Below are 22439 nucleotides of genomic sequence, written 5' to 3' on the forward strand. Positions count from 1 at the left end.
AGACGCCAATTCTTGCATCATTTCACAAATCATATGGCACACGTATGGCAGAGGGCCCTGCGGTGCACAGAGCCTGGGTCTGAGGTGAATTTTCTGGGGACACCCTGGTGTCACCCTCCTAAAGTAAGAGGGTGGACAGGTTTTCAGCGGAGGCTGAAGGAGGGCGTTCCCCACCCCCCCCCACCCCCCACCCAAAACCACGGTGTATTCACATTCTTCCCCATTATACCAACATGCCAAGAAGGAAATAAGATTGTGTTGTGGAGAATACAATATCCTGTTGATCGACCAATGCATCAAGCCAGTACAAAAGTGCCAATTCCAAAGGCTTGGAGTGGAACACAACTGCACTAGGTTTGCCAGAATCCAGGTCGACACACAGGGACTCTGAAGTGGCGGGCACCGGTTGTTTATCCTTCTAGCATAATGTGTGTGTGTGTGCGTGCGTGCGTGCGTGCGTGTGTGCGTGCGTGTGTGTGAAAGAGAAAAAGGCAGAGGGGGAGAGAGCGAGAGAGCGCAAGGGGAAGAGGAAGGGAGGGAGGAGGGAGGAAGAGAGAGCATGCTTATCCACCGTGCTCAGGATCATAGGTGTTTGGATTTCAGATATTCTCAGATTTTGAGGGTCTTGGGGTAGGGTACCTGGATCTTACATGAAGTTTGTTGGTTTCACAGATGCATTGCTCACATAGCTGATGACAATTTTACATAATATTTGTAATAACTTTGGGTAGGAAGCAAAGTTAAAGGTGTGGGATTTACTTGTCACCTCAAGGTAGAGCTGGGAAAGTCTGGGGTTTGGGAGCTTGGTGTGGACAAATTGTCTTCCACGGGATTTCTACGAAAGTGTTACTCTATCACATGAACAGCTCCAGCCAAAATAGCAGCAGCCCTCACGGGAGTGGAGGACACTCCACGACCCTCCAGACTCATGTTGCCATTATGGATAGAGCACCAGCATGAAAGAGACGCAGGACAGGCACGGCTCCGGCCACAGGCAGACACAACCAGCAGTGAGCACGCCCGAGCCCGGGAGACCCAGACCCCCTCTGCTTCCCCTTGACCCCCATCCACCAACTTCTGTTCCTCCCGGAAAGCCCAGCTCCTCCTGGTCCAAGCCCAGCACAGCTCCCATTGCTGCCTGGGATGAGCACAACACACCTTGTGCTCAGCACGGCTGTCCCAGGACAGGGAGCTGGGGTCGGGCGGGGCTCACATCTCTGGAGGGCCCTCTCGCTCTCCCACACGCTCTGCATGAGAGAATGACCAAGCTCCCAGCATCAAGCCAGGGGCCATGGCTCAGGTGGCCTTGGGAATTGTAAGCAACCCCCTTTCCGGGAGCAGGGCACAGCCATCCCAGTGCCGGCACCAGGACCAGGCGGCAGGGACCAGGAGCCAAGGCCCGAGGCCACTTGCCCGCCTTGCTCGCCAACTGCAGATTCTGGACACAGCACGTGGCCTACCTGAGAAGGGGGCTGTCCGGAGGGGTATTTTGATGGGCGCCAAGGTCAGGAAATGGCATGGCTGCACGCAGGAAGGGGACAGGTCCCGGAGTCCCTCGGGGTCCACAGTGACCATGGCAGTGGCGGCGGCGGCTGCAGCGATGGCAATGGTGGGACTGTGGTTGATCGGCTTAAAGCTCTTAGGACAGGCACCTGTGGGAGAGGAGCACAAGGTCAGCGTGGACAGCGGTGTGCACATGACAGAGGTCAGCGTGGACGGCGGTGTGCACATGACAGAGGTCAGCGTGGACGGCGGTGTGCACATGACAGAGGTCAGCGTGGACGGCGGTGTGCATGTGTGACAGAGGTCAGCGTGGACGGCGGTGTGCACATGACAGAGGTCAGCGTGGACGGCGGTGTGCACATGACAGAGGTCAGCGTGGACGGCGGTGTGCATGTGTGACAGAGGTCAGCGTGGACGGCGGTGTGCACATGACAGAGGTCAGCGTGGACGGCGGTGTGCACATGACAGAGGTCAGCGTGGACGGCGGTGTGCATGTGTGACAGAGGTCAGCGTGGACGGCGGTGTGCACATGACAGAGGTCAGCGTGGGCGGCGGTGTGCACATAACAGGTCAGCGTGGACGGTGGTGTGCACATAACAGAGGTCAGCGTGGATGGCAGTGTGCATGTGTGACAGAGGTCAGCGTGGACGGCAGTGTGCACATAACAGAGGTCAGCGTGGACGGCAGTGTGCATGTGTGACAGAGGTCAGCGTGGACGGCAGTGTGCACATGACAGAGGTCAGCGTGGACGGCATTGTGCACATGACAGAGGTCAGCGTGGACGGCGGTGTGCATGTGTGACAGAGGTCAGCGTGGACGGCGGTGTGCATGTGTGACAGAGGTCAGCGTGGACGGCGGTGTGCATGTGTGACAGAGGTCAGCGTGGACGGCGGTGTGCATGTGTGACAGAGGTCAGCGTGGACGGCGGTGTGCACATGACAGAGGTCAGCGTGGACGGCGGTGTGCACATGACAGAGGTCAGCGTGGACGGCGGTGTGCACATGACAGAGGTCAGCGTGGACGGCGGTGTGCACATGACAGAGGTCAGCATGGACGGCGGTGTGCATGTATGACAGAGGTCAGCGTGGACGGCGGTGTGCATGTGTGACAGAGGTCAGCGTGGACGGCAGTGTGCACATGACAGAGGTCAGCGTGGACGGCAGTGTGCACATGACAGAGGTCAGCGTGGACGGCGGTGTGCATGTATGACAGAGGTCAGCATGGACGGCGGTGTGCATGCATACCCTGTCATGACTCCTCCCCCTGTGTCATGGCCCCTCCCAGTGTCGTGGCTCCTCCCCTGCATCATGGCTCCTCCCCCTGCATCATGGCTCCCCCCCATCATGGCTCCCCCCCATCATGGCTCCTCCCCCTGTGTCATGGCCCCTCCCCTGCATCATGGCCCCTCCCCTGTGTCATGGTCCCTCCCCTCTGTCATGGCTCCTCCCCTCTGTCATGGCTCCCCCCCATCATGGCTCCTCCCCCTGTGTCATGGTCCCTCCCCACATCATAGCCCTTCCCCTGCCTCATGGCTCCTCCCCCTGCATCATGGCTCCTCCCCCTGCATCATGGCTCCGCCCCCTGTGTCATGGCCCCTCCCCTGCATCATGGCCCCTCCCCTGTGTCATGGTCCCTCCCCTCTGTCATGGCTCCTCCCCCTGCATCATGGCTCCTCCCCTGCATCATGGCTCCTCCCCCTGCATCATGGCCCCTCCCCTCTGTCATGGCTCCTCCCCCTGCATCATGGCCCCTCCCCTGCATCATGGCTCTTCCCCCTGCCTCATGGCTCCTCCCCCTGCATCATGGCTCCGCCCCCTGCATCATGGCTCCGCCCCCTGCATCATGGCTCCTCCCCCTGGGCGGGCCTATCCCAAGGGAGGGACAAGCTCCAGCCGTTTGGTTTGCTGGCACTGTAACTGTCTCCTCTGATTCCTGGCAGTTCTGCTCGCTCTGGCCCTGCTGCCTCCCTGCCTCACCTTCCTGAGCACAGCACGGGCTCACTGACACCCTAAGAATTCGTCTAGACCAGCCGTGACTGCCGTTTAACACGACGGAGACCTGTGATAGGCACCAAGAGATAGGAAAGGTAACTCAGAGTATCTTAAGAAAAACGTAACGAGGTAGGTGAACGTCTTGTAGATCAAAGTGTGAAAATATTTTTATCACCATGTGAATTTTGTTGCCCAAACCATCTGTCAACTAAAATGAAAAATAAAGACGCCTTGTTTTAGTCTGCCTTAAAAATGACTTGGAAAGGTCATTTCTAACCTGCCTATAAAATCACAATGCTCTCCCACCAGGAGAATAAATAGCCCGACGAATCCATGAACACATGAGTAGTTTTCAAAAGAAGAAATACAAACGGCTAAGAAATACATGAAGAAATGTTCACCACCCTTAGCCATAATGGAAATGCAAATCCAAGCCACAGAAAGACTGCTCACTTCAGCCAGAGCAGCGGTCCCCAAGGAAACCACGCGGGGGAGTCGCGTTTGGGATGGGGCTGAGCACTGGAGGCCAGCGATCAAGAGACATTATATGCTATAGGCGGAGGTCAAAGAAATCCTCCAGTGTAGCTAACTGATGCTAATAAAAAACAAACACAAAGAAAACAATCATTGCTGGCAAGGGCTTGGAAAAAGGGACAGGACGCGTATCCAGGGTTGGCGGACTGTCAATTAGTGCAGCCATTATACAATCAGCACAAAAGTTCCGTACAAGCCTAAACACAGAGCCGCCCCCAGTCCTGCCCTGCCAGTCCCGTCCACACGTCCCCAGCACGTCAGCACGCAGCAGAGAGACCCGCACGCCCACACTGCGCCACTGTAGGCCATGGGTCCAGCGGTGCCCGTCCACTTCTCAATGGGTAAAGAAAACGTGGTGAACGCACACCCGTGGGGTATCATTCAACCACAAAGAAGGAAGCGATGGCCTCTATAGGAAAATGACAGAACATGCACCATCACGTTAAGTGACGTCTGCCACAAAAAGACAAGTGTCATGTTCTCTCTGGTAAGTGAAACAAAGCGCTAAAAGTAAAGGGCAGGAATGTGAGAGGCTCTCCACGAGGGTGGAGGCATCTGCAGGAGGGAAGAGAAGGAGGAAAGGGATGTGTGGATAGGGGCGGACTTTGAGGCAGGCATGAAAATAGAGCAAAACTGCTGGAATTGCTGGACACAGCAAAGGGTGGGCCGCGAGGTCGAGGAGAGGGGTGTTGCTGAGAACACTGTGTGCATGCACAGAAACCCTCAGCTCTGGGGCTGAGAGAGCGCGCGGCCAGGAGCAGACAGCATCCTGGGGCACATGCTGCCCTGCCCTTCCGCCAGGAAGTCAGAGGCCCCGTGCCAGCCCAGGGCCCAGCTGCCCCCTGAAAACATCCTCCAGAGCCCCAAAGCCAAGTTTGGAAGACGGCACTCAACAAATTGTGTCCACTGATAAATAATGATAGTAACTCACTTTCCTCAGAGGACTTCAGAAAATCCCCTAGTTGAGTAAATAAACAGCTCGATAAGATAGGTCCAACCAAAAAAAAGCAGAAATCCTGCTAAGCCAGCTACACAATAAGCCAGAGAAGGCCCCGGGAGGATTGCTCCCAGAATCAAGGTTTTAAGCAAAACAGTCAGGAAGCCTGTGCTTTCCGGAAGGGGCCAGGGCGTGGGCGGGGCTCACAGAGCCACGGGGGGGGGGGGGGGGGGGGGGGGGGGGCGTGCCCCTGCTGCCCTGGGAGACTCCTCCTCCCTCTCTCCTCCCAAACAAAGCGGCCATGTGGGCATGTCCTAGTCCAAGTGAGGCCTCCAACGGCCATAGAGGAGACCTGGCCGTGCCCACGGCAGAGGAGCAAGGCACGGTGCGCCCAGGACCCTCCCACGCGGCCATCATGGCTACAGGACTGCCCACGTGGCACTTCCCCGGAAGGACGTACGGAGAATCCTGGGTGTCCAGCCCCCACCCCGACCCAGGCCATGCGTCCACTCATTAAGAAGTCCACCAGGCTCTTCGTGGCCTGCCCTTGTGGGAGGCGCACTGGCCACGGGTCCCTGCCAGTCCTGGGCCCACTGAGCAGCATGGACTCGCTTTCCCGGGACTGGACAGACAGGAGGGGAGCAGAGGGCTGCGCGCGCGTCTGCAGGCGGGTGCTGTGGGGCAGGCAGGGGCCTCAGAGGCTGCCGCTAGGCTGCACAAACTCAGCTGACCCGGCTCCAGGTCACAACGAGAACAAGCCGCCGCAGCGTGGACCTTCTGTCCCTCCCTGGGCACGCTCTGGGCCTGGCAGGGCCTCCGCCCTCAGTCTGGTTCTGCTCTCTGCAGAAGAGGGGCCAGGAAAGCCAGGTCAGGAGGGAAACTGGTGGTAGACAGCCAGACCCTCACCCCAGCCCAGGCCTCCGCCCCTCTGCAAGAGGAGCAGAGTGTCCCAGGCTCTACGGGCCGGGCCTGGAGCCCCGTCAGAATGATCGCCACCAGCCTGCTGCCGAGAAGGGAGGTGCCACCGCTGCCCGGGAGGGTGGCCTCGTGGGCCCGCGTTAGCGGCATCGGCTCCGAGTGAGGTGTGCCAGGCGAACCTCACTGTGGCCGGTGCCAGTCCTCTTTCCCTGAGGACTGGGGAGCGTCAGCCGCCACGCTCTCCGTGCTGAGCCACACAGCAGAGAAGTAAACAACTACTCCTCCGCCATGTCTGCTTAGCAAATGGCTTCAGCTCTGGTGAAAATCCTGCAGGTGCGATTTCTCCCGACTGGTAATTATGTCTGCCAAGAATGACTGCTTAGGGCTGAGACACGGGGGGGTGCACAGAACCCATGCAGGACCGCTTCCTCCCGCTGGGCAGGCGCCCTGCGCCCTGGGTGTGGACGCCGGCCGAGGCCCCCAGGCCCGAGCCCCACTCCTTCCCTTCCCAGCCGAGGCTGCCCAGTCTGTGGATGCAAACCCAGGGCCCCTGCGGCCTGGTGGTCCCATGCGGCAGCCATGTTCGCTTCTTCTTGCTGCTCATTGTTCTGGCTTGTTTCTGGAGAGAGATGCCCAGTCCCTGGTACCGGTGCAATTCTGCATTAATGTGCCAAGGAGGCCAACCTGGGAGCTGGGCTAGATGGCGGGCCCAGCCCCACGGCGCCTCACTGGGTCCTCACCACGCTGCCCGGATCTGCCCTGCCCTTCCAGAGCCTGGCCCAGCAGCGCCCCAGGCCCAGAGCTCCACGTTCATGCAACCCCACAGCCGGCCATTGGGAGGAGGCCCTTGGCAAGCCCTCCTCTCCCAGGCTTGGGTGGAGGCTGAACTCTCAGCCAGCCCCGCCAGCAGGAGGCACAGGCGCGGCCAGCATGACCCAGCTCTCCAAGATGGGGTCCGAGTCCCCTTCAGACTTCAGCAGGCTCAGCAACCTTGCCTCGGTTTCCCTAAATAGGAAGTGGATAGTGCTCTTTAGAGATCCGCATGGTGACCCCATGATGGGCCTGCGCCACACCTCTGCCTCTTCCTCTGAGCCGCTGACTTTCTACCCCCGTCGGTAATTTCAGGGGACGGACGGTTGTTTATTTAGCAGGTACTGCAAGGATTCTAGTACACTGCATCCCTAAAACAACCCCCCTCCCAGCCCACCCCCCGCACCTCTGCTTCTTCCTCTGAGCTGCTCCGGGGCCTCCACGGCCTCCAGCTCAGGATTCCCCACCCCCCGCACTGCTCTGGGTCTCAGCCCCCCCCCCCACTGCTCCGGGGTCTCCACAGACTGGGTCTCAGGGTCCCCCCCCACCCCCTCACTGCTCCGGGGCCTCCACGGCCTGGGTCTCAGGGTCCCCCCCCCCCCGCACCGCACCTGGGTGCAGGTTCCCCTGGACCTCCTGGTCCCTCGTGGCCTCCCGTGGCACACTCGTCCGTGGTGCCCTCCTCCACCCCGTACTTGTGCCTCCCTCTCTGACCATCCCTCCTGCGCCCCCGGGGATTTCTCCAGAATGCCTAGACCCCTCCCCCACACTCACCCCCAATCTCCTCCCACGCCTCCCTCCCTGGCGTTCATTCAGACCTTCCCTGACAGATGCCACCCCTGGACCCCAGGTCTCTCCTGAGCAGGGTGCTCGTACTGAGCCACACCATGCTCACAACCGTGTGCCTGTCCCCTACGCACTGACAGCCAGGGCTCCTCCAGCACCCTGCATTACAGGGTGCAACAGCTACCAAGCACCGAGCACCCTGCCCACACACCCCATCCTGCCCGGAGAGCTCCTGTCTGGCCCGAGGCCCCTGTTGGGACCCCGGGGTCCCAGCACGGCCTGCCTGGACCTGCTGCTCCTACCCAAGGGGCTCATGGACCCTTCAGACACAGGTAACAGCTTCCAGTTACCTGCCACTGACCTGTGGGGTCCAACCCAGCTGCGGGGGCCCCATACCCCACTTCTCAGCTCCCCCAGGAAAGAAGCAATGCTGTCCAGACTTGCCCAAGAGCATGTCAACACCAAAGGAAATAATTTGTTGAGAAATGAGCTTCAGGAGGAGTAAGCCTTCCTATTCACCCCGCTTGTTTTCCCTCTGGTTGGGGCGGGGGGTCATCTTTGGTTACCTAACCTCCTCTGTACCTTCCTTCTGGTGGTACGGGCAAAGGTAACCGTCTCCTGGTATCTATTCATAGCCACAGAGAAGAACGTGCTGACTTTCTACCCCCGTCGGTAATTTCAGGGGACGGACGGTTGTTTATTTAGCAGATACTGCAAGGATTCTAGTACACTGCATCCCTAAAACACCCACACCCTCATAGTTGGAAACGGTCACCCCAGACTGCACAATGACAGTCAGCACACAGAACAAGGGCCACAAGAAACAGAAGAGGGGGCCCGGCACCAGGGCTGCGCTGGACCATGCTTGCTTGGGGTAGGAGGATCCATCACCTGCCCAACCATGTGTGCCAGCCAAGAACCCAGCACGGAAGCTGAGGTCGGGAAATTTAAGAGTCTCCGTGTCGAAACCCCTTCTACCTCCCTCCCCGTGAAGGAATTTCAGAAGTGACTTCCCGGCACAGCCCTTCTTAATTGTGTCTCCTCATTCAGGCTCTTGGCTTGGACTGACCTGGAGGCACAGCATGTCTGTGCACAAAGCCCCCACCTTGCAAGGGCTGGCACCAACAGTGCACTTCACTCAACCTATAGGATGCAGACACAAGACATCTCTGCTCCATGGCTCCTTCTGCTTCCTCTCCCTCCCCTCCTCCTTTCCTTCTCTTTCTTCATCTCCTTCCTCCTCCCCCTCTCTCTCCTTCTACCCCTCCTCCCCTCCCCCCTTTCCCCCTGATCTTAGTAGAAGTAATGGCACTCTTATTTTTGAGATGACTTGCAGTTTTGTCCAGACTGGTCTCCAACTTAGAGACTCAAGCAATCCTCCTGTCTCAGCCTCCCAAGTACCTGGGACTACTTACAGGCATGTACACTGGCCTGTGTCTAGCCTGATACTGTACACCTGCCCACATACTCCCTACAGTCTCCCCCAGAACTCAGAGGGCCCACCCTGCCTGGGATAGCCTGGCTCCCTTGTTTCCCACTGGACCTGAGCGGATGCTGGCTGAGACTTTGCCTGTTGCTGTCACCACTCCCTGTGATGGGTGGAAACGGTCTAGCGGCCTCCTGCCCCAGTCCTCACCCCACTTCTTGCATGGGACTGTTACCTTGGTGGGGCTGGGCAGGCCCCTGGGGCCACGGGTGCTGACCAGCCTAGAAGACCTGTGGGGCCTGTGATGGACGTGCCCCCCACCCCAGCTCTCAGCCTCACAACGCAGCTCTGACCGGGCAAGGAGTTATTTAATGCCAGGATGGTGAATTCTCATAGCCCCGCTCATCCGTTTAGAAATACTAATTTATTGTTATTTTATAATTTTCATGTAACTTGTACAATAATTTGAATATTCATTTTATTAAAACAAGATTAATTACACTACCCCAAAGAACACACTGCTGTTAATACTCAGTAATCTAAATGATTACTGTCAGGAAAGGAAGAGGAAGGAGGAGCAGAGAGCGAAGGTGACAGAAATCCACGGTGGGCGTGTGTGGAAAGGTGTGGGCAGGGCCCCTGGCTGGGTACAACTTAGTATACGTCAACAAAATGAGGATCTAGATAGTGCATGAAGAGCCAGTCCTCAACAGCCCCAGCGCAGCTCTCGGTGAACTGGCCGCCTGCTGCCCGCCTGGCCAGCACCCCGTACCCACCTGCAGGAAGAGCAGGTGTGCAGCAGCGGGGCCGGGGCCTGGGAGGGGCGAGGCGAACAGGCACACAGACCCCGCCAAGCTGGGCGCCATGCTGGCTCAGGGGGCGTGGGGCACCCCAGGCCCCCTCTCCCTCAAAACTAAGATGTGCCTGCCATTGGCACACACACCCATCCACGCTTGGGGCAGCATGGTGCTAGCTGGAAAGTCATGCCCAGTGCTGTGCAGGGTAGGTGGTAAACCAAGTGTTCGTACGAGACAATGTTTGTCGGCTGAAGGACTCATTCCACAAGGGTTTTAGTGGCAGAGAAAGCTCCACGGGCATCTCCTCATGGTACAGTCACCCATGGTACAGCCACACCATGGTACAGCCACACCATGGTACAGTTACCCATGGTACAGTCACACCATGGTACAGCCACACCATGGTACAGCCACACCATGGTACAGCCACACCATGGTACAGTCACACCATGGTATAGCCACCCATGGTACAGTCACACCATGGTACAGTCACACCATGGTACAGCCACACCATGGTACAGCCACACCATGGTACAGTCACCCATGGTACAATCATACCATGGTACAGTTACCCATGGTACAGTCACACCATGGTACAGCCACACCATGGTACAGTCACCCATGGTACAGTCACACCATGGTACAGTCACACCATGGTACAGTCACACCATGGTACAGTCACACCATGGTACAGTCACCCATGGTACAGTTACCCATGGTACAGTCACACCATGGTACAGTCACCCATGGTACAGCCACACCATGGTACAGTCACACCATGGTACATCCACACCATGGTACAGTCTCCCATGGTACAGTCACATTGTCCACACAGATACTCGGTGACCCTGTACGGGCTTCTATGAATGTCTGCCTTTTAGGAGCAAAAACATGATGTTGGTCTTTCTGAGCCTGGCTTACTTCACTTAATAAGATGGTTTCCAGATCTTTCCAATTCCCCGCAAATGACAGAATTTCATTCTTCTTTATGGCTGAACAATACTTCATTGCTTATTGTATCACATTTTATGAACAGGTACCATAACACGAATATTCGAAAGCCGCAGCATGCCTTGGCTGGGGGTGGGTACTGGTTGGAGGAGGTGGCCGGACTGAGGAGGGGGAGGAGTGTGGGTAGTGAGCATACTCCCTGCACACGTGCAAGAGCAGGCGTGCAAATGTGATAGAACTGCTTTGGGAAGGCAGGAGGAGGGCAAAGGCAGAGCGGCTGTCTGACCAGAAGCACTGTATACATAAACGGACATGTGAAGATGAAGGCCCCTTGCACAACCACCTAATGCTGATTGTTTCTAAAGTAACTTCTAGGTTTCTCTGAGCAGGGCTCGCTCTGCCAGAGCTCCGGAGAGCAGCACATCCACCTCCAGGAGATGGCCTGCAGGGGAAGCCTCTGCCCTTAGCAAACTCCTTACCGCCCTATCACCGGCAGGGTCCTCACGGGCGGCCAGCGGCCTGGCTTCGATGACCTTGTGTGAGGGACAAAATCCTCTTTGTTTGCACAACAAAAGTTCTATGATATACTCTCTGATGCATTAGCAAAGCACTGCTGTTACGCATCAGACAGCTGTTTGCAACCCACTTCATTACGCTCAGGCACACACAATTCACGCTCACCTCTCACCTACCTCCTAATATCCCACGTCAGTAATAAAGCACAGGAAATGATTCTCAGCCTGTGTCTTTCTCATTGGAGATGCATTCAGACAGCAGTGCAATCAGCCAGCTGATGGATTTCAGGTGTTTTCCGGCTTTGCTGTGCCGATCTTCGTGATGAAATTAGGATGATTGAACGCCTCTGAGCTAGTGAGTGCGCTCTCCCTCCACCACCTGCCAGCGGCTCCGCCCGGGGCCTCTCCAGGTGAACACACACACACGCCTTCTCTTTTGAGTCTGGGGGAAGGGTGGGCGTAGGTAAACATGTCCACGTTCCTGACAATCCCACTTTCAATGGAGGCTGGCTCCAGACCTGGGCTCACACACGCCTCGGTGAGCACGCACAGCACTTGAGGACATCCCTCGCCCTCTGGAGGGGCAGCCCACCCAGTCACAGCCTCACACAGGACAGGGAGGCACACTGGGTCCGCACTGCAGGAACCCACACCCCCTGGGAGAGCAAGGCCCGGGTGCCGGGATCCAGGCCTCCCAAGATGCTGCCAGCTCCTGCTGAACCCTGGCAGACGTGGAAGGGCTCCGGGAGGCATGGAGGAGAGGTGAACCCAGCCACTGCATTAGAAGAAGCACCCCTGGGCAGGCAGCCCAGGACGGCCGAGGCTGCCCCTGCAGGCTGCCAGGAGGCTGGCGCCACACAGAGGGCTCTGGCCTCGGGCACAGATTGGCCTCTATGGCCGCGCCTCCATACTCCACGCTTCCACTTCCAGGACCCAGGCGCAGCTCCGCCCAGGCCTCCTGAGTGCAGGTGCCGTTGAGGAAAACTTGGAAGAGAGAACAGGATGGAGATGAAGTTGCAGCTGCTGAAGACCTGCCTGGAGCCGGAGGGGCTGCCCTGGCACCAGGTGCCTCTGAAATGGGAGGAGAGCAAGCGAGTCCCGGAGGCCGGCTCAGCCCCCAGGCCGGGTCAGCCCCCAAGGCCGGGTCAGCCCCCAGGCCGGGTCAGCCCCCGAGACCGGCTCAGCCCCCAGGCCGGGTCAGCCACCAAGGCCGGGTCAGCCCCCGAGGCCCGGTCAACCCCAGGCCAGGTAAGCCCCCCAGACCAGGTCAGCCCCCGAGACCAGCTCAGCCCCCAGGCCAGCTCAGCCCTCGAGACTGGCTCAGCCCCCAGGCCGGGTCAGCCCCCGAGGCCTGGTCAGCCCCCAGGCTGGGTCAGCCCCCAGGCTGGGTCAGCCCCCGAGACCGGGTCAGCCGCCGAGACCGGCTCAGCCCCCAGGCTGGATCAGCCCCCAGGCCGGGTCAGCCCCCGAGGCCGGGCCAGCCCCCAAGGCCCGGTCAGCCCCTGAGGCCTGGTCAGCCCCCAGGCCAGGTCAGCCCCCGAGGCCAGGCCAGCCCCCAAGGCCCGGTCAGCCCCTGAGGCCCGGTCAGCCCCCAGGCTGGGTCAGCCCCTGAGACCGGGTCAGCCCCCAAGACCGGGTCAGCCCCCGAGGCCCGGTCAGCCCCCGAGGCCCAGTCAGCCCCCAGGCCGGATCAGCCCCCGAGAGCAGGTCAGCCCCCAGGCTGGCTCAGCCCCCAAGACTGGCTCAGCTCCCAGGCCGGGTCAGCCCCCAGGCCGGGTCAGCCCCCAGGCTGGGTCAGCCCCCGAGACCGGGTCAGCCGCCGAGACCGGCTCAGCCCCCAGGCCGCATCAGCCCCCAGGCCGGGTCAGCCCCCGAGGCCGGGTCAGCCCCCGAGGCCCGGTCAACCCCAGGCCGGGTAAGCCCCCGAGACCAGCTCAGCCCCCGAGACCAGCTCAGCCCCCAGGCCGGCTCAGCCCCCGAGACTGGCTCAGCCCCCAGGCCGGGTCAGCCCCCGAGGCCGGGCCAGCCCCCAAGGCCCGGTCAGCCCCTGAGGCCTGGTCAGCCCCCAGGCCAGGTCAGCCCCCAAGGCCGGGCCAGCCCCCAAGGCCCGGTCAGCCCCTGAGGCCCGGTCAGCCCCCAGGCCGGGTCAGCCCCTGAGACCGGGTCAGCCCCCAAGACCGGGTCAGCCCCCGAGGCCCGGTCAGCCCCCGAGGCCCGGTCAGCCCCCAGGCCGGATCAGCCCCCGAGAGCAGGTCAGCCCCCAGGCTGGCTCAGCCCCCAAGACTGGCTCAGCTCCCAGGCCGGGTCAGCCCCCAGGCCGGGTCAGCCCCCAGGCCGGGTCAGCCCCCGAGGCCAGGTCAGCCCCCGAGGCCGGGTCAGCCCCCGAGACCAGATCAGCCCCCGAGGCCCGGTCAGCCCCCGAGGCCCGGTCAGCCCCCAGGCCGGATCAGACCCCGAGAGCAGGTCAGCCCCCAGGCTGGCTCAGCCCCCAAGACTGGCTCAGCCCCCAGGCCGGGTCAGCCCCCAGGCCGGGTCAGCCTCCGAGGCCCGGTCAGCCCCCAGGCCGGGTCAGCCTCCGAGGCCCGGTCAGCCCCCAGGCCGGGTCAGCCCCCAAGGCCAGGTCAGCTCCCAGGCCGGGTCAGCCTCTGGAGATTTGTAAGGCAGCAGCAGGGCCCTGAGGACATCAGAGGAGGAGGTCTCTGAAGGGAAACAGCCGCCACGAAGGCCCCAGGACAGCTGCTAGGAAAACAGAGAGCAGCCCACGCCGCAGAAGAAGGGGAGGGAAGAGGAAAAGGCTGGTGGGCCCGAGCTAGGGTCTCCAGGGGTCTTACTGAGGGCTTTGGTCACCCAGAGGATGAGAGCAGCAGGCTGGGTACTGGAGCGCAGGTCACCCCCGCTCAAAGTGCAGCTGGCCAAGGACAGCCCACCTTGTCTGCCCATGGCTGACCCGTGGCGGCGCGCCTGCCCCGCAAGCCCCCCCTGGAGCGTGGAGAGCTCAGGCAGAGCTCTGACCCCACTGGGCCCAGCCGGGCTGTGTGGCTGTGAGCCCGGCTGGTCCACCTCCCAGCACTGGGCTTCCTGGTCTTTTTCCTGGCTGGCTCCTTCCCCAGCATGGTGCGCCAGCCCCTTCTCCTGGTCCCGAGACCGTCTGCTCTTCCCTGCCCCGCGCACCTGTGGAGGAAGCCCACCAACTGTGCCTTGGGCTGTGGTGGGATGGCTGGGTGTCCCGTGATCTGCTCGGCTTGGCTACCATCTTATCTTCTCTGTTTAGAATTTTCACCGATTCGGGCTAACAAGACTCAGGGTCTCTCCCCTCCGCCTCTGAGTCACATTAGAGGTGTGGCTGAGCCTGGCTGGACATTCACTGCCCCCTCCTGGGGACACCCCCAGCCCGGGGAGGCTGGGTTGGGCAAGGCCATGAACTTGCACATCAGAGTGACGCCCAGCATGCGTCACACAGCTACCTTGCCAGCTTCCTTCCCTCCCTTCCCTTCCTCCCTGGCTGTGGCCAGGTGCACTGGGGAAACACCCAGGTAAGGTGAAGGGGTCTCAGATGGGAGAGACGCCACAGCAGCCCTGGCCTCCACCCGCATCCTGAGCGGCCTGCCGCCTCCCCTGCCTGGGTCTGTCCCCCAGCTCTGTGAGGAATCCCTCAGGAGCCTCTGGGTGTGGTAGGCCCTGCCACCCAGCCAGCACACCCCTGGGATTGAGCGCCACATGGCCACTGTGGAAGATGCACTCACATGGGTGTGCACACACACACGTGCACATACGCATGCACATGTGCACGTATACACACGCATACACACGTGCGTGCGCACACACGTTCTCCTATGGCTGCCATTACAAGCTAACACCACCTGCACGCCCATGAGGCCTTGGAGAGGCACCTGCAGGCTGATACCTCACTTCAGCCCCGAGGGCGCCCAGGAGCTCCGGGGAGCCCCCGCCTCCTGCCTGCTTATCCTGTGGTATTAGCAAAACATTTCACTAACAGAAGAACCCAAGCCAGCATCCTTCCTTCTCCGACTCCACACTTGCTCCCTGACCCGCCAGCGTCTGTCTCAGGAGCGTGATTGTGCAAGGCCCTGTCCAGATGACGAGGGGCCCCGGAGGGCCTGCTCTGCTGTTCCTATGCCTCCTGCTCGTGGTCTTGACTTGGCCGGCGCTCACTCCTCCCACCTCCAGCCTGGATGGTAAAATCCACACTCGGTGCCGCTAGCAGAATCCAGCCTGGTGTTCCGGACACCTGCTGGCATTTCTCGAGCACACGGAGTGTGCTGGGAGTGAGGGAAGCCGCATGCCGGCCGCCATGGGGTCCACACGCAGCCTTGTCTCTGCCATGGAGAATGAATGCAAATAGGCTCATTAGAGCGGAGATGATTCCAGGTTCTGAAAATTCTCCATGCCGAAGACAAGCTTACCTGAAGTGAATACTTATTTTTCTTAAAGAGGACACCAGACTGTGGATAGGATTGGTATGAGTGGAACGAGGAGCCATCAGGGAAACTGGAGAGGGGCAGGCGGCTACTGGACGGGCAGGTGGAGAGGGGCAGGCGGCTACTGGACGGGCAGGTGGAGAGGGGCAGGCGGCTACTGCACGGGCAGGTGGATCGGTGCTGACACTGTCCCTTCCTCCTGCAGAGGCAGATCGGCCCCGAGGCCAGCGTGCCACAGGCCCCTTGGAAGATGCTGGTATTTCTCAGGTTTTCTTCCCAGCACAGACAGCCAGACTCAGCAGACACTTTGATGTACTCAGAATCCTATTGGAAGGCACCTTGTCATGAATTCAGAAAACGTATTTTGGGGACTAGGACTTGGACATATGGCACACTGAGAGTCACAATTAGCTTTTAAGATTCCTGATGTGGTCACTTCTGCAAGCATGCTGTGGCTCGCGACACCGCAGGCTGAGGAGAAGCTACGGCCCACCACAGACAGCCGAAGGGGAGGGATTGTCCACCACAGGCTCCAGTGAGAAGAGCCTCGCTATAGAGCCAGGAAGCCCGTTGTGCCCGCCTGAACATCACACCATTTAATTATCAATTGATATGTTACCAAAGCAAATTGGGCGGCCAGTCCCTGCATGCAGAGGTTTGCCTGTGTGTCTTTGCTCAGCAGCCTCATGCACAACCCACGGTGCATACTCAGGACTGGCTCCATGTTCCTCAGACTCAGGACGGCTCCATGCCCCTCAGTCCTAGGACTGGCTCCATGCCCCTCAGACTCAGGACTGGCTCCATGCCCCTCAGTCCTAGGACTGGCTCCATGCCCCTCAGTCCTAGGACTGGCTCCACGCTCCTCAGACTCAGGACTGGCTCCATGCCCCTCAGTCCCAGGACTGTCTCCATGCTTCTCAGACTCAGGACTGGCTCCATGCTCCTCAGACTCAGGACTGGCTCCATGCCCCTCAGTCCTAGGGCTGGCTCCATATTCCCCTGTCCCATGACCGGCTCCATGCTCCTCAGACTCAGGACTGGCTCCATGCTCCTCAGTGCCAGGATTGGCTCCATGCTCCTCAGACTCAGGACCGGCTCCATGCTCCTCAGACTCAGGACTGGCTCCATGCTTCCCAGTTGTCTCAGGACTGGGTCCCTGTTCCTCTGTTCCATGACTGGCTCCATGCTCCTCAGTGCCAGAACTGGCTCCATGCTCCTCAGACTCAGGACTGGCTCCATGCTTCTCAGTCGTCTCAGGACTGGCTCCATGCTCCTCAGACTCAGGACTGGCTCCCTGTTCCTCTGTTCCATGACTGGCTCCATGCTCCTCAGTGCCAGGATTGGCTCCATGCTCCTCAGACTCAGGACTGGCTCCATGCTCCTCAGTCATCTCAGGACTGGCTCCATGCTCCTCAGACTCAGGACTGGCTCCATGCTCCTCAGTCATCTCAGGACTGGCTCCATGCTCCTCAGTCATCTCAGGACTGGCTCCATGCTCCTCAGACTCAGGACTGGCTCCATGCTCCTCAGTCATCTCAGGACTGGCTCCATGCTCCTCAGACTCATGACTAGCTCCATGCTCCTCAGACTCAGGACTGGCTCCATGCTCCTCAGACTCAGGACTGGTTCCATGCTTCTCAGTCATCTCAGGACTGGCTCCATGCTCCTCAGACTCAGGACTGGCTCCATGCTCCTCAGGCCCATGTGTCACAGGCTCGGCCAGACCTTGGAAAGCCAGCAGTAAGCACAGCCCAGGGGCTCTGGCTCCAGGAGCTCACCTTCCCCTTTGCATGGTGGTGCTGTGAGATTCCCAGGGGAAGAAAACAATGGGATGACAGTGACAATGTCGCTTTGTCAAGTGTCTTTTCTCAGGCATTCATTCCGGCAGGCCTTGAACCTAACTTTCTGATGAATTAAAGCACTGGAGATCACCGAGGAATCATGCACCTGCTTGCTGGCTTCATGCCAGGCTATCAGTGTATAATTTAAGAGTGTGTAATTTGAGAGGAAAATGTATTTTCCTCGGGAAGAATGTTTGTTAATATACAATGAAGAGGTAAGTGCACACAGGCAACACAGCTGACCAGTCTTTTCAGTAAAAACCATGGAAGAGAGCTAAGCTTTCAACAGTTCTATGAACCAGACTGCCAGGGACTACCCACTGCAGTGAGTGCTATCCACTGCAGCAGGGGACTGCCCACTGCAGTGAGGGACTGTCCACTGTAGCAGGGGACTGCCCACTGCAACGGAGGACTGTCCACTGCAGTGAGGGACTGTCCACTGCAGCAGGGGACAAAATGAGGGACTGTCCATTGCAGTGGGGGACTGTCCACTGTAGCAGGGGACTGCCCACTGCAATGAGGGACTGTCCACTGCAGGAAGGGACTGACCACTGCAGTGAGGGACTGTCCACTGCAGGAAGGGACTGACCACTGCAGTGAGGGACTGTCCACTGCAGGAAGGGACTGACCACTGCAGGAGGAACTGTCCACTGAAGGGAGGGGCTGTCCACTGCAGCACAGAGTTGTTCTGGATAGGCGCTGTGGCTAGGTCTGCCATGGTGGGCTACTCCCTGAGGTTCACTTCATTCTCCTTGGGTCCACAGCGGAAGGCATGAGGACAGGGGCCGGGCCAGGATAGCTGGGATCTGCAGGAGCCAAGTTCAGGATTTCAGGACTGAGCTAGATCTCCGTGGTGGTCAGGCTGTCTCTCAGTTCTACAGGCTCAAGGTTCCAGGGGGACAGCTTCCCAGCTGGCATTCGGGGGAAGGAGAAATGAGCCCATGGGGAAGAACTACAGTTAGATAGAGGAGAATCAGCATGACTAAGATCTGACTAAACAACACACAGCAAGCCTGCACCCTCAGAAGATCACATGCAGAATGTGACATCATTGTGGGTGAAATGTTTCTTAGGAGAACAAGGAACGAGGCACAGGTAGCTAAAGACTGTGGAGTTTCTAGAGACTGGAATTATAATTGCTAAAATGTGGAGGTTCTTAAGGAGAGGAGAGAACAGACCACAGAGAGATGAAGAGACTCAGCATCCGGAAAACACAGCTGAATACGTTACCCAAATAACCAGAGAACACAGAGTGAGATGATACAAGAGGAAAACCAAGAGATAGGGAACTTGCTGTGGTTTGATCCTTCCTTACCAACATTTTGGCAAGCAAAATGGAAGCAAATGGAGAAGAGGCAGCATTCCAGGGAAGGCCAACATGATGCTGCCACGAAACACAGCACACGAGCAGGAGGAAGGTTTTACAAGACTACGTCTAGAGACTTAACAATGAAATCACAAATACTAAAAGTCAAAGTTAAAATCTCCAAAATGGCCAAAGAGAGAAGATGGATGGCCTGCACAGAAACACCACTGTGGCTGACAGGTCCTCCACAGAGATCGCTGCAGCCCTGGGCACTCCAAAATGTGTCCAGAGTTGAGAAAAAACAACTGCCAAGTAGGAAAACTGCCCTTCAAAAAAGGAGACATAAATAACATTTTCTGATGAGAGAAAGCAGATTGTTCACTACTTACTGATCTTTCTTAAAAACAGATCCTACCAGACTCTGGAATCTCATAACTGTAATCCTAACTTCTCAGGAGTCTGAAATCTGAGGATTGCAGTTTGAAGCCAACCCAGGCAGGAAAGTCCATGAGATTCTTATCTCCATTGAATAACAGAAAAAGGTGGAAGTGGAGCTGTGGCTCAAGTGGCAGAGTGCTAGCTTTGAGTAAAACGAACTCAGGGCTAGCGCCCAAGCCCAGAGTTCAAACCTCAGGACAGCCACAAAAATAAAAATAAAAAATCCTAAAAGACGCAATGCCAAAATGATGGCAAAACACAAAAGAAACTGAAGCATAAAGCTAAGAAGGCAATAACAAGTACAAACTGCTCAATAATCATAATAAATGTAAATTGATTAACTGACTGGTTAAAAGATAGATTGCTAATTGGAGAAAATGTAGCTATTATTGTCTGAAAGGCCTGGTACGAATGCCATTTACTTGGGAGGCTAAGAACGGGAGGATTGCCGTGGGGGGCCATCCCTGGCAGAAAAGCTCAGGAGACCCTTCTCCTTGCACAGCAGGGGCTTCGTGGAAGAAAGGCAGGCCACTGCACAAGGTGTGGCCACGCCCATGGAGCAGGAGTGGGGAGCAGTTCTTCACCGTGAGGAAGAAGAAGGAGAGTCATCATAAAGGGGGAAAAATAAAATGATAATGAAGTATTATCCAAATAGATCAAACTACAGAACCCCCCTCTCCTCCCCCCCCAATCACCTGCAGCCGACATTCCCAAATGTTTTCCAATAGAAATAAGTAGCTCAACAGAAAGCACAAGGCCGAGTTCTTCCCTCACATGAACAACGCACATGGCAGCCGGCTATTTATACGATACTCAGGAAAACTAGCCATGGATCAGGCCATAAACAGTTCTAACAAGAACTGCTATTATAAGCACCATGTATGTGACACTTGTTAAAATTCTAAGTAACAAAACACAATCCACAAATGAGAAAATTAGCAGAATTTTCTTTAAAAACCCTAGGATATAAAATTACAATGAAATTTTTGTATTTTACATAAATACCTGGGTGGTTATAAAAATGGTACATTTAAAAGCGTATGCAGAGAGAAACGTATTTTATGGCCTTAAACATTTGATTAGAAGAGGAGATACAGAACTAATGTGCAGGTACGTAACTTTAAAAAAAAGACACAGAACAAATTGAACAAAAGATTAAAAACAGAAATGAGTAAGGTTGAAAGATGAATGTCTAAGGGCTGGGAAGGTGGCTCAGTGGTAGAGCGCTTGCCTTGCATGCCTGAGGCCCTGGGTTCGATTCCTCAGCACCACATAAGCAAAAAGAAAAAAGCCGGAAGTGGCGCTGTGGCTCAAGTGGTAGAGCGCTAGCCTTGAGCTGAAGAGCTGAGGGACAGCGCCCAGGCCCAGAGTTCAGGCCCCACGACCGGACCCAAAAAAAAAAAAAAAGAAAGATGAATGTCTAAAACTTGTTAAGAACTAATAAAATGGACTAATAAAATGATGTTGAGGAAGTAATTTTTATTAGAATCAATTAGCTGCACAGCAGTCTTTCATTTGAACATGTCCATTATGGATATAGTGCACAGGAGTCAGCCCTGCCCTCTTCCCCCGCTCCTCACCCTCCACCCTCATCCCTCCTCCTCCCCTTCCACCCTTCCCCCCTCCTCAGCCCTCCACCCTTCCCCTTCCACCTCAGCCCCCTCCCTCACCAACCTCATTGTTTCTTAGTTCCATTTGCACATATCCATCAGATTAAGTGAAATAAGTCATAAGAAATGTTTTTTCATGTTGAGGCACAAATATACTAGATATTTAAAAGTAGATAAATCTCAATATGACATCTGAACATGATATGTAAATACTGAACTATTTTATAACAGACAATTTTCAAACTTAGATGCAAGTGTGAATTGTAAAATAAACTTGTCTATCCCACCAGAGTGAAAAATAAAGAGTAAGCATGTTTTATAAAAATTGGATGTATTAAATCTGTGAGTAAAGAAGTGTCTTTCCACAAAAGCATCAGGTTCACCATTTTACTAGGCAAATCCTTCCAATTATTTTCAAGGAACAGTTCATTCTAATATTGTAAATGCTTTCAAAGGATTAAAAACAAGGGCCTCTCCCAGTGTCACCGGCCTCGTAAGCCAGGCCAGCACAGGAGAAGGAAGAGATCTTGTGGTTCACACCGGAGCCCGTTAAAGACCCTGCACAAAGCAGGGATGACTCCAGCTCTGCATGTGTCATGAAGAAGGGTGAGTTCACCCCAGGACGCAGGTGACTTAACAGTTATGTCAAATGTCACGCCACATTTCAATCAATTTAAGGAAAAAATGTGATTATCTTAATAGAAAAGATACTGAAAAAAAATCAGCACTAAACTGCGATGACCAAAAACTGACGGCAGTGACCCGCAGGGGAGAAACGCCGTGCTGAGCTGAGGAAGGTGGGCACAAAGACTTCTGCTAGGACAGAAGCTCAGAGAGCCACGGGCCCCCCACAGCCCAGCCCAGGGACCTGCCGCCGTCCCACACGGCAGAAGGAAAGGACATTCTCAAAGGTACAGTACAAAGTGCCAGGGGAAAGGAGACACATCCATCTCTTCCCTGAACAGGAGCAGGGCAGTGGCTCCTGCTAGCTCTCCTCCACTGTCCTTGAAGACAGGAGAAAACTTTACAACTGGGACTGCAAGCCTGGGTCTCCTGACGCTGGCGGCTCACGCCTGTCACCCCAGCTTCTCAGGAGGCCGAGGTCTGAGGATTGTGAGACTCTTACCATCAATAAAACACCAAAAGGCAGATGTGGAGCTGTGGCTCAAGTGGTAGAGCACTGGGCCTTGAGTAGAAGCTCCCCAAGTTCAAGCCCCAGAATGAGCATGTGTGTGCACGCACGTGCGCGCGCACACACACACACACACACACACACACACACACACACACACACACACACACACACACACACACACCACAGCCTGGGGAATTAATATTAAGAAATGATGCACTAATGCCTTAAAATGTCTATGCACACTGAAACTCTGATTTACAAGGTGAACTTTTTGAATGTATGAAAGATGACATGAACTAAGTTGTGATTTCAGCCAGAGCAGACGAGCAGCTGGCCTACCACCTGCACCTGCAAGGCGGTGCGCCCTCGCCTGGTGTTATTCGTGAATATTTCCAGACCTGTGAGGGCCTTTTTCCCTTCCTTTCTCATTTCCGTGTCCCAAATAGTTTGCATCTAATAAATACGCTTTGTTCTTATGTTGTGGAAAATGAAATATGTTAAA

General features: G+C 56.7%; 1 protein-coding gene across 1 annotated transcript in view; it reads right to left on the reverse strand.

Moving 5' to 3' along the window:
- Positions 1-22439, reverse strand: part of Tcerg1l (transcription elongation regulator 1 like) — a 155939-nt gene that overhangs the window by 112012 nt on the left and 21488 nt on the right. Inside the window, exon 4 of the mRNA XM_042701462.1 lies at positions 1461-1652. Within this exon, the coding sequence (XP_042557396.1) occupies positions 1461-1652 (192 nt within the window). The remainder of the gene's footprint in view (positions 1-1460; positions 1653-22439) is intronic.

The sequence above is a fragment of the Dipodomys spectabilis genome, unplaced genomic scaffold (genome assembly GCF_019054845.1).
Source record: "Dipodomys spectabilis isolate Male_0828 unplaced genomic scaffold, ASM1905484v1 ptg000289l, whole genome shotgun sequence".
Taxonomy (NCBI): domain Eukaryota; kingdom Metazoa; phylum Chordata; class Mammalia; order Rodentia; family Heteromyidae; genus Dipodomys; species Dipodomys spectabilis.